The 12357-nt window shown below is 39.1% G+C and overlaps 1 protein-coding gene across 2 annotated transcripts in view; it reads left to right on the top strand.

Annotated features, from left to right (window-relative positions):
- LOC132816788 (mitochondrial intermediate peptidase-like) overlaps window positions 1-12357 on the top strand; it is a 159914-nt gene that overhangs the window by 120176 nt on the left and 27381 nt on the right. For both annotated transcript variants that reach the window (XM_060826736.1, XM_060826737.1), the window contains 3 exons: window positions 4269-4388; window positions 7584-7705; window positions 11684-11757. In XM_060826736.1, coding sequence (XP_060682719.1) covers window positions 4269-4388; window positions 7584-7705; window positions 11684-11757 — 316 coding nt within the window. The remainder of the gene's footprint in view (window positions 1-4268; window positions 4389-7583; window positions 7706-11683; window positions 11758-12357) is intronic.

Below are 12357 nucleotides of genomic sequence, written 5' to 3'. Positions count from 1 at the left end.
GCCATTAATGAGGGAGTTCCAGGGTTTTGACTCAGCGACAGTGGAGGAATGGTGATATATTTTCATGTTACGATTGTGAGTGGCTTGGAAGAGAATTTGCAGATGCTGATGTTCCCATGTATCTGCTACCCTTCTTTGAGACGGCAGCGAATTGGGAAGGTGCCATTAAGGTAAATTTCTGCTGTGCATTTTTTAGATGATACATATTTCTGCTAATGATCATTAGTAGTGAAGGGAATGAATTTTTGTGGATGTGGTGCCATTCAAGTGCGCTGCTTTGATCGAGATTTTTAAGTGATATTGGAACGGCACTGTTTCAAGCAAGCAGTATTCTTCCATTACACTCCTGATAATATGCCTTGTAGATGTTGTCAGGCAATGAGTTACACATTGCAGGATTCCTCTGACCTGTTATTGTGTTCACAGTCCTTGTATGATCAGGCAAGGTCAGTTTCTGGTCAGTGGTAACTCCAGGATGTTGATAGGGGAATTCAATTATGATTAAATTCGATTAGATTCTCTGCAGTGTGGAAGCAGGCCTTTCAACCCAACAAGCCCACACCGCCCCTCCAAAGAGAAACCCACCCAAACCCACCCCCTTACCTTTTATTTACCCCTGACTAACACACCTAACACTGTGGGCAATTTAGCATGGCTAATTCACCTTACCTGCACATCTTTGGATTGTGGGAGGAAACCAAAGCACCCGGAGGAAACCCACGCAGACACAAGGAGAATGTGCAAACTCCACACAGGCGGGAATCGAACTCAGGACACTGGTGCTGTGAGGCAGCAGTCCTAGCCACTGAGCCACCATGCCGTCCTTTATGTGGTGGGGCAATAATTTAATTCTCCCTTGCTGGAGATAGTCATTGTCTGTCAGTTATTTAGTATAAATGTCACTTGCAGCTTGTCAGTTCAAGCCAGGATATTGTCCAGTCTTGTTGTATTTGGATATGGACTGCCTCAATAGATGAGGAGTCGTGAATAGCACTGGCACTGAATAACATCAACAAACATTCCTACTTCCGACTTCGTGATGGAGGAAAGGTCATTGATGAATCAATTGAAGATAGTTGTGCCTGAGACACTACCCTAAAGAGCTCCTGCAGTGATGTCTTTGATTCCCTTGAATCCAATTTTGCTTGGACTTCTTGATGCTACACTCTGTCAAATGTAACCATCGTGCTCATTTCACCTCTGGAATTCAGCTTTTTTTTGTCTATGTTTGAGCGAGGGCTCGTTCAAACTCTCAGCTACAGGGAACAGTACCTATCTTCCTTTTTTTTTGTCCCCCACCATGATATTGTTCCTATTGCTGCCCCTCATTTAAAATGTCCACTGTACGCATTCTCCCTGCTGCTCCACTCATCTACACAGCTTGCAACCATGATAAGCTGAGGATAATCAAAAGCTATCCCTTGGATGTCCATTTCTACCTCAACTGCAGTCAAACACACTCGTCCCTGGTGACAGACCAAATTTGAATGACCTAATCTGAGATGTGTGAGCACCTGGTACTTTTCCCCCCTCACTGATTTGGCAAAATGTCTGCAGCTCAGACTCCAACTCAAGTTTACTCAGATTCAAAGTTTCTCAAACTGCAAAGACTTGCAACAAATGTGTGCAATCTAGATCCCTTGGTGCCCAACAACTCCCATTTGCTGCAACGACAACATGCCACTTGATTTGTCTTGTGTTTCTTTAAAATTTACTTTATTAATTAATCACACAAGTAACCCTGCTGTCAACTTGAAGAGTTCTGACTGTTACAGTTTTTTTCTTTATTCATTCATGGGACGTGGGCATCGCTGGCTAGGCAGCATTTATTGCCCATCCCTAATTTGCCCAGAAGGCAGTTAGGAATCAACTACATTGCTGAGGAATTGCATGCCGGCCAGACCAGGTAAGAATGGCAGTTTGCTTCTCTAAAGGACATTAGTGAATCAAGTGCGATTTTCTGACAATTGACAATGGATTCATGGTCATCATTAGATCCCCTAATTCCAGAATTGTTTTTTGTTGAATTCATAATCTACCATCTGCTGTGGCGGGATTTGAACCCGGATCTCCAGAACATTATCTGGATCTCTGGATTAACAGTCCAGTGATAATACCACTAGGCCCTCGCTTCCCTAGAATAATTGGAAATAACAATTTTTGGCACAGTCTCAGTCAATCACAAGTTGAAATGTAGTTAAAAAGAGAGAAAATGTTTGCATTGGCTGAGAGCAGATTTAAGGTGAACAGCAAACGACTCTAAGGAGACTTTTACAGAATCGTGGTTAATGTTTGGAATGCATTGCTTAAAGGGCTAACAGAAACTAACTCAATTCCACTCATTCCTTTCATGAATACATTGAGTGAGAATGTGATATGTGAATCTGGAGAAAGAGAGGAGACTTGGCATTAATTGGATTCCTCTGGTTTACTGGACTCCTTTAGGAAAAGAAATCAGTGAGCTTTATTCAGTCTGACCTACATATGACACTAGACTTCAGCAGTGTTGTTGTTTCTTAACTGCCCTCAATTCACGGGCAATCAATTTTTATGTACCAGCAAGCCATTCAGCCCGTTGTGTCTGTGCTGACACTCCCAATGGGCATAATAACTTAGTGTCACTCTCCTACCTTTTCCTTGTAACCCTGTACATTTTTCTATTCAGATAATCATCAAATTTCCTTTTGAATTCTTCGATTGAACATTCTTCACTATGCTTTCATGCAATGCATTCCAGATTCTTAACGAATCACTGTGTGAAAAATGTTTTTTTTCTCATTAAATTTGCTTCTTTTGCAATCACTTTAAGGCTGTGCCCTCTTCTTGATCCTTTTATGAGTGGCAACATCCTAGCTAATATATCCAACACTAACCCTCCACCCTCTTCATGACTTTGAAAATGTCTATCAGATTTTCTTTAATCCATTTCTCTTCAAGAAAAAAAAAAGTTCCAACTTCTGCAATCTATTCTCATGACTGGTTCCAGAGAAGAAAAACTTCAATCTTTTAACCCTCTTCTGCATTCTCTCCATGCTGTTCACATCCTTCAGTCAGTGTGGCACTCAGAACTGTACCCAGTAGTCCAGCTGAGGTCTGAATTGTGACTGTATAACTTTAATACAACGTCCATCCTTTGTAGTCTAAACCGCAATTAATAAAGCCCAGGATAAGTATGTTTCATTGTCTGGACTCTGTACATGTCTTCTAAACTCTACTGATAAATGTGCATGTGCACCCTAGTCTTTTTGCTCTTGCACAGTGTTAAGAGTAGCACCCTTTGTTTAATACTGTTCCTCTCTATGTGCATTCTGTAAAAATATATTACCTGTCATTTCTATGCATTGAATGTCTTCTGCCATGTACCTGCCACTCTGCCAATTGTCATTCAGGCTTGGCCAAACAATGTCCCCATTTCACCACTAGAGGACTGGAATACAAGGATGTAGAAATTATGCTACAGTTTTACAAAACTCTGGTTAGACCCCACTTGAATACTGAGAGCAGATCTGGGCACCACCCTTAAGAAGGATATGTTGACTTTGGAGGGAGTACAATGTAAGTTTACAAGAATGTAGAGAGAGAGATTACATGGAGAGCTAGTATAAATTAAAGGGTGCTATTTGTAAGTTTGTGCAGAAGCAAAGAGCGATAACTCGACCTAATGAGGAAAGATTATACAAAGTAGGCCTGTTTCTGTAGCATTTAGAAGACTAAGTAGTAGTCTGATGGCTGGTTTCAAGATATGAACAGGAAAAGACAAGGTAGGTGAAAATAAGCTATTTCCATTAGTTCAGATTCTAGAACCAGTAGGTATAGTCTAAGGATTAGGCCAAATGGGTCAGGAGAGGTGTTAGGTAGCACTTCTACACACAAAGGGCGTAGATGTTTGGAACTCTCTTCCACAAATAGCAGTGGATGTTGGATCAGTTATTAATTCAAAATCAAAGGCCCATCTAGAGCTAGGCCACAGAGCAGCAATGATCTCATTGAATAGTGGAACAGGCTTAGGGGCTGAATGGCCTGCATCCATTCCTATGAAAGAATCTTAAACATTGAATGAATATAAACCTAATTGGCAAAGAATCTCCTTTTGTGCTCTATTATTTATGATTTTCATTGCTGTATATCACTAGAATACTAATATCAGAAGACCAGATGTTCTTACCCCATGAAATTCAACAACGTGTCTTGTATGAACCAATTAAACAGTGTATTTTAATTAGACCATGATAAACTGCATTAACAACAATATATTTTCTTTAAATTAGATCTTCTATTCAGTCCTGGATCAAATCTACCATGGAAAGTACCCTTTACCAAAATCAACCACTGAGATATTAAAGGAAACCCAAGAAAACTTTTACGGACTGCCATACGTAGAAAACACGGTAAGTTTTGTTAATCTTGAGTATTCTTTCATTCAGAAATAACACTTCATATTTATGTTAAGCATATGTTGTAATTCTGTATGGATTGCACTTAAAAATCAATTGATATTTTTATCTCAATCCATGATTACTGTAATCACTTAATCTGAACTTTGCAGCAAAAGTATTTTTCTGTTAAATTATGAACATTACATTTTAATCCAGGCTCAGTTGTCTCCATGTCAGGGAGTTTCAATGTACTTGTTAAGGTAAATTTATTTTGCAATTAAATAACAATATATTTCAGTGATCTTGGGCATGCTTAGTTGCAATGTGAAGTCAGTTCTACTGAAATGAACAACTGAAAGTAAGAAATTATTTTTGACTAGAAAAGGTTCAATTTTCAATTTAAGGATATATTGGGGGACTTTTTAATCACCGAAAGTAAATATAAGGATAAAGGGTAGACCCGTAAGACTAAGTTGAGAAAATCTTTAATCCAGAGAATGATGAGGTTGTAGAATTCTCTGCCACAAAGTGGTTGAGGTTAAAACCTGGAATCTTTTCAAGGAGTTGGATATAGCTCTTAAGGCTAAGGAATCAAGAGGTATGGGGAGAAAGTGGGAACATGGTGCTGAGTTGAATGATTGCCCATGGTCATATTGGAACAGGCTTGAAGGGCTGGGAACCTGTATGGGACCCCTCAATCTTAAGCCCACAAATGCATTAAGCCTGTTACCAATGTAATTTATGCCAGATCATATTGCTTTCTCTTGTTTTCCTATGACTAGTTCAGTGCTGCCGACTGGACATAGACTTTGGCAATGTATCTGGATTTCCCCAGCTGCATGGCATGATAAACTGTACATAGTGTTAAGAACACTATATCAGAACACAACACACTTCACAATTGAAAACAGTTCCATTCAGTAAACTTACAAGTCATCCATGGTCATTGTTATTGCATCTTATACGAATCTGTCAAATACCTGGAAGCTGCCATGATGCTTACATCTTTGATAATGCTCAGGTTCCTACTTTGTTTTGAGGGCCGAATGCTTTAAAAGGATAGTTACTGGGAGACCAGGGTTCCCATCTGCAACCATAGCTGATGATTCTGTTATGCCAGCACCCTGACTGAGGCTGCATGTGGATACATTGCGACTCATTCTTCCACCAGGGTCAAGTGGAAGTTATGATAGGTCTCCTGAAGATGAAATTCCAGTGTTTGGAGTGGTCTGGTACTCCAGACAGAATGATTTACAATTATTGCATGCTGTGCAAAACACAACTGGAGCAGGCAAAGAGAAATGTGATGAATGCCACAGAGCTGGGAAAGCAGCAGCAGTCTTCTGAGGGGGGAGATTAGGATGCTGTGCTGGAGAAATGTCACATTTAGCCTGATAGAGAAGTCCAGTGTCGGGTGCAACAAGCCAAATAGGTCTTAATTGATGCTAGTTCCAATTGATGAGAGCTGTGTGAAAAATCATCATCGTTATTCTGTCTATAAATCTTTTGTTGGTTGAAAGGTGGTAAGAAGGACCTATTTATTCCTGGTTGAAAAATGTGTTGTTGGAAAAGTGCAGCAGGTCAGGCAGCATCAAAGGAGCAGGAGAATCGACGTTTCGGGCATAAGCCCTTCTTCCTGAAGCCCTTCTCCTGCTCCTTTGATGCTGCCTGACCTGCTGTGCTTTTCCAGCAACGCATTTTTTCAGCTCTGATCTCCAGCATCTACAGTCCTCACTTTCTCCTATTTATTCCTGGAGCAATTTCAGCTTTTTTTATTTGTTCTTAAGTTCAGTTTTCCTCTTGTTCAATACAAGTTAAAATTACCTACTCCTTGTAGGCTTGAGAACATGTGATGCTCCCACATTGATATTGTGCTCTGCTGGATATAGGGAAAGGCCACACTTCTTCTGACAGAGTTCTAACATATCATGATTCTAAAGACAAGTAGCTGGTATAGTTTAATTGACCATGCTGAACATCTCTCTGACACTATGACAATCATTTAGACAGGTGATGATATAAAGAGCAATACATTTACAACTGTGAAATTCTGTTTCCGATGAAATGTCACCTGTGCCACTTAGAAGTCCTCAGCTTTTCTTTTTTGTTTCCCTCCCATTGTATGTACTGCAAAGGGCTGTTCCTGGCTGGCAGCATTTGACCTGATGCTCTGCTGGGTTGAGAGTATGGTGCTGGTTGCACAAATTACAGACAATTCAGCTGCTGTTGAGCACATGACAGTGTGAGCTTGGCCGGAGGGGCAAGTGGGGTGCATACATCATGATTGGCAGTAGAGAATTTTGTGAAATAACTCATTGGACCTCACAGACCTTCCATGAAGCTCCCTGAAATGTGAACTTAGCTCATTTCTGGTTAAGTCCAGTCTGATGTTCTCATTCACCCTCTGCAAACCTGATTCGGCAATGGCTATTAATAAGACTACAATATGATGTAATGAGCTCCCAGTGGTTGAAACTTTTATGATGTTTATGTCCAAAGCCTGCTATTCCTCCAAAGTATACTATACTTAACATTTTTCACATCTCCCATCCTGTAACCCAAACTGTTACTTTTTTTGAAAAAAAGTCTAATTTGTATTTGAATTAATCAGTACAACGTGCAACCACCTTTCTCTCAGGAATTGTAGATTGACCATTTGCTCACAGAAATACTGTTTACACTGATTAATTTTGAATTGACCACTGTTCAAGCACATGCTATGTCTTCTGATTATACTGGGCTTGATGAAATGAAATGAAATGACTTGTCATAGACTATCTTGTCTAGTTTTCTTTATAGTCTTGTGAACAACAATTATATAATTTCTCACCATTCTCTTTTCTAGTGATAACATGCCCAAGATACATAATCAGCCCTAATAACCCTACACCTCTATCTTATCCAAAATCATTCTAATAGTACTCCTCTATCCTTTCAATAACTACAATATCCTTTTTGTTCTGCAATCAAAAGAACTGAACACCATATGTATTATATGATTACACATTCCGTGTACTTCATCATTTCTTCTTTATACTGAGGCAAATGTTAGTTCCCTATAAACAGTGTGCGGACCTGCAGTTAGGTCACATAATTATAGTTATTTAGGTTTGAAGCAAAGGATTTGGAAACTTATAAATATTATATGTATATATATTCAGATTCTGAAGGGTTGAGCAAAGACTTACAGTTTTGTTTTCTTTTTAGGCATGGCAACTACGTTTTAGCCACCTTGTTGGATATGGTGCTAAGTATTACTCCTATCTAATGTCAAGAGCAGTAGCCTCCATGGTTTGGAAGCAGTGTTTCATGAAGGACCCACTTAACAGGTCAGAAAATTTAGGAGAACTTAACATTAAGTTGTGACCAATTATGAAGAAATGCGGCTTTATATTTTGCAAAGGGCGACCTCAGAATTTGGAAGCCAGGAACGCAGACTGAAGGCAATTGCGAAAAAAAAATTGAAATTTTTTAACACAGCAAATCATGATGATCTGCAATGTGCTGCATGCTAGTGGATTCAGTAGTCACTTTCAAAATTTGTACACTTTACACAAAAATTTGAAAAAGTGCACGACCATGGGCAGAGATCTACATCTGTGCTTGAAAAGATGGGGTGGACAGTGGTCAAATGGCTGCCTCCTATGGATTGAACTGTATCCATTAAAGTATGAAGATCAGAAGAAGCTACAATTAAAGTTTTAAAATGGTAACTTAGAATATTTGATTTGTGAGCAGCATTTCCTTTTAAGAGTATGGAATGAGAAAATAAGCCACTGCTTGATCAAGCAACAAAATTATATAATGGCAATAAATATCATAATTCATTTAAATTCTTGATAGTATATTGTTAAAATATGTGTGTCTTTTGCCAAATTTACTCTCACAATTAGTTATCACATGTAAAGTAAACTTGACGCCTGACTACCACTTTTTTTGCATGTTGGAATCAAGGAAAATATGTGCATATCAAGTTGTAGAGTCATTGAGATGAACACTATGGAAACAGTCCAATTCGTCCATGCTGACCAGATATCCTAAATTAACCTAGTCCTATTTGCCAGCACTTAGCCCATATCCCTCCAAACCCTTCCTATTTGTATACTCATCCAGATGCTTTTTAAATGTTGTAATTGTACCAGCCTCCACAACTTCATCTGGCAGCTTATTCCATGCACACACCTTAGGTCCCTTTTAAATCTTTTCCCCTCTCACCCTAAACCCAAGCCCTCCAGTTCTGGACTGCCCCAACCCAGAGAAAAAAAATTTGTTCATTTACCCTACCCATGCCCATCATGTTTTTATAAACCTCTATAGGATCACCCCATAGCCTCCGCGCTCCAGGAAAACAGGCACAGGCTATTTAGCCTCTCCCTGTAACTGAAACCCTCCAACCATGGCAACATCCTTGTAAGTCTTTTCTGAACCCTTTCACGTTTCACAACATCCTTCCTATTGGAGGGAGACCAGAATTGCATAAAATATTCCAAAAGTGGCCTAACCAATGTGCTGTACAGTCGCAACATGGCCTCCCATACTTCTTCACAGTCCTGTCCACCTGCCACTCTACTTTCAAGGAACTATGAACTTGCATTTCAAAGTCTTTTTGTTCAGCAATACTCCCCAGATTGTTACCATTAAGTGTATTAGTCCTGCTCTGATTTGCTTTTCAATGTGATGGAGAGTAGACATGCTGTTGTGTCTAACACTTTTGTAGATCTTTGACTTATTCCTTTTCCAATGTATGCTAATAGTGCCAGTTCTTTAGTCAATTGAATTAAATTCATGCTTAAGCCAGTCGATGTATAACTGGATTTTACAACTTGCATGTACTTGGCAAATTTGTTACGCAGCACCTCACATTTCTTTAATCATCAGTTTGCCTAGTGTAGTAATTGAGTTTTTTTAAGATTAGATTAGATTCCCTACAGTGTGGAAACAGCCCCTTCGGCCCAACAAGTCAACACCAACCCTCCGAAGAGCTACCCACCCCCCTCTGACTAATGCACCTAACACTATAGGCAATTTATCATGGCCAATTCACCTGCACTGCAGGTATTTGGACTGTAGGAGGAAACCGGAGCACCCGGAGGAAGCATACGCAAACACGGGGAGAATGTGCCCGAGACTGGAATTGAACCTGGGACCCTGGTGCTGTGAGGCAGCAGTGCTAGCCACCGTGCCACCTGCTTTATTACAATAAAGTGTGTGTAAACCTTAAATATCAACCAAGTGTCTTCTTTTGAACTATGGTGCAATTGAGTTTGCTTTGTGCATGGTAATACAAATTATTGTGAAGAAGTTGTAATAGCCTACTTAGCCAATTACATTATCTCTCGACAAATGGCAATATTAAATTGAAGGAATGGATGCCATTCAATGTATGGAGAGTAAACATGCTGTTGTATCTAACATGTATATAGACCTTTGACTTATTCCTTTTCCAATGTACGCTAATAGTGCCAGTTCTTTAGTCAATTGAATTAAATCGATTGGTAATTCAGAAAATTCATGTTTAAGCCAGTCTATGTATAACTGGATTTTACAACTAGCATGTACTTGGCAAATTTGTTACACAATTTCCCAAAACTCACCAAAATTTCCTTATCGTCATGCGAACGGTAATGCATTGCAATAAATTAATTGGATAACTGATTCAAAGAGCTGCATGAGCTCAATGGCCTCATTCTGTGTGGTATGATCTATGACTGTAGTATTATAGGCCATTATGTGCAAACATGAAAGTAAGAAAACTCTTTGCCAGAAGGCTCCTGAATAGGCTGTAGGTCTCTGGATTTTTTTTTTGTCTCTCCTAAGAAGTTGGGTCTTGGTGGGTGAAGATGAAAATAGCCTAGGCATAAGAGTGACCATTTATGATGCGATGGTATTTTATTCTGATTGCACCAGAGAAGTCTATAAGAAGCAAAAGTAGTCAGTTAGTCAGTTAACTAGTTATTGTTATTTGTTATGCCTTTGAAATATCTTTCTGATCACAAATTTGTTAGCAGTTGTTAGGATCTTGATAAACAAACAAACCAACTGTTGTCAGGCCATAATCAAATGTATGTTTTAACACCCAAGTTATTCAGTAGCAAATTTGTTATTGCATGCTACCTACCATAAATTATATTTAAACAGTTTCATTGCTTGTGGTGTGCAATGCTGGTAATACAATGGTGTCTCAAAAATTCTAAGTATCCATTTACATAGACATGTAACCCTGATATGATGAGATTAAAAAAAGTTATGTTTATTCAGTTCAAGAATAATTACAAAACTAAATGTAATGACATAATGTACATTATGGAGTTGATAATTTGGGACTGGTTCTCATCTTCATGAATTGCTTCTGCATGTAACAACTGAGATGATCCGGGTACTTTCAGGATATTGCACTGTCACGTTTGAAGAGTGGTAGGGTTGGGAGGGTTTTCGGTGTCAGAAATGCTTCACTGGCTGCACTGATATCAAATGAAACCATTGAAGAGTGGAAGGAGGACAAATGTAAACAAATTACTGTTGGGAACAAAAATAGAAATTGCTCCAAAAGCTCAGTAGGTCTGGCAGCATCTGTGAAGCTAAGTCAAAGTTAACGTTATGGGTCCAGTGACCCTTCCTCAGAACTGATGGGAGCTGTGTGTCCAGTAACAAAGCCCCTAAACACTGCACTTGCTATCCTAAAGCTCTCCACCTTTTTTTCCTTTTCCATACTAATATGTCTATATGGCTTGGTGTCAAATTTTCCCTGATAGCTCTTTTGTGAAGAACTTTATGATGTTTTATTATATTTAGGGTGCGATATGAATACAAGCTAAAGTTTAAAGTAATATAGTTAGCTAAACACTCTTAACGACAGGTGAGAAATACTGAGGAAAAACTTCAAATTTCCCTGTTTCCTTCCATTGCAGTGGCCATTTAATAGATCTTGAGCATGATTAGTCCTATAGGATGCCTGAAAGCAAAACCTAATTTTTCAGGCCCAAGTCCTGTGCATTATCAATCTCTGTAACGTGGAAGTTAGTTTCTCTTTCCAGAGAAAGGAGTAAATGAACTTTTTGGGATTTAAATGAGAAAAACTATAGAGGCAGTAACATCACGGTAAATTTAGAAGAGGTTCTACTTATCCTTTTCAGCAAAAGGAAATGCGGTGAAAACAGTTTTCTTCTTAATAACTTTCCTATAGCGTGGTAAATGTATAATTTTAAAGATGATGCAACAATGTTTATAAAATGATCCAACTGACTTCTGAAAATGGTGGTTAGGAGCTTTGCTGCAGCGCAAGTTAATAATTGTTTCTCTTTCCTTAGGATTATGGGAGACCGCTATCGCAGAGAGATGTTGGCACATGGTGGCGGAAAAGTACCTATGTTCATGGTTGAAGGTAAAACAAGATCACTTTTAAAAATCACTAGTTCAGAGCAGCTGGGGCTAGAGCTTTGAGTGGTCTGGGCAGAGTACAGTAAATAGGTAGAAGCTGTTCCCATTATTTGTATTGTTGGAAGAATTAAGAACCAGAGGACACTAATTTGAAGTGAATGTCAAATGAAGCAATAGTGATTTGGATAAAATCTTTTCTGTGCAGTAACGGGTTAGGAAATGGAATGATGGTAGTGCAGATTCTGTCAAGATTTTCAAAAGGAATTGGATAATCGTCTGAAGTGAGAAGGTTCGCAAAACAATGTGGAAAAGGCAGAGCAGGCACAAGATGAATTGTTGCAGAAAGCAAACATGGACCAAATTGCCTCCTACGCTGTAACCATTCTCTGATTTTATTGTGCTCAGGTATTGTGAATAAAAGTTACAATAATAGTTTAGCATGTTGTGTTGAACACAGGCTCCAAGCCCAGTGCAACAATGACTACAATTTTGGAACTAGAAATATAAGTTATTTATTGCCTCCACATAAAAGTGCACTGTGTTAACCTCGCCTCCAAGTCACAAAGGCACCTTGTCTGGCCCAGTGCACTATCTTCCTCAACAC

Source organism: Hemiscyllium ocellatum, chromosome 6 (genome assembly GCF_020745735.1).
Source record: "Hemiscyllium ocellatum isolate sHemOce1 chromosome 6, sHemOce1.pat.X.cur, whole genome shotgun sequence".
NCBI classification, from domain to species: domain Eukaryota; kingdom Metazoa; phylum Chordata; class Chondrichthyes; order Orectolobiformes; family Hemiscylliidae; genus Hemiscyllium; species Hemiscyllium ocellatum.
This window is presented reverse-complemented; position numbering and strand designations above follow the sequence as displayed.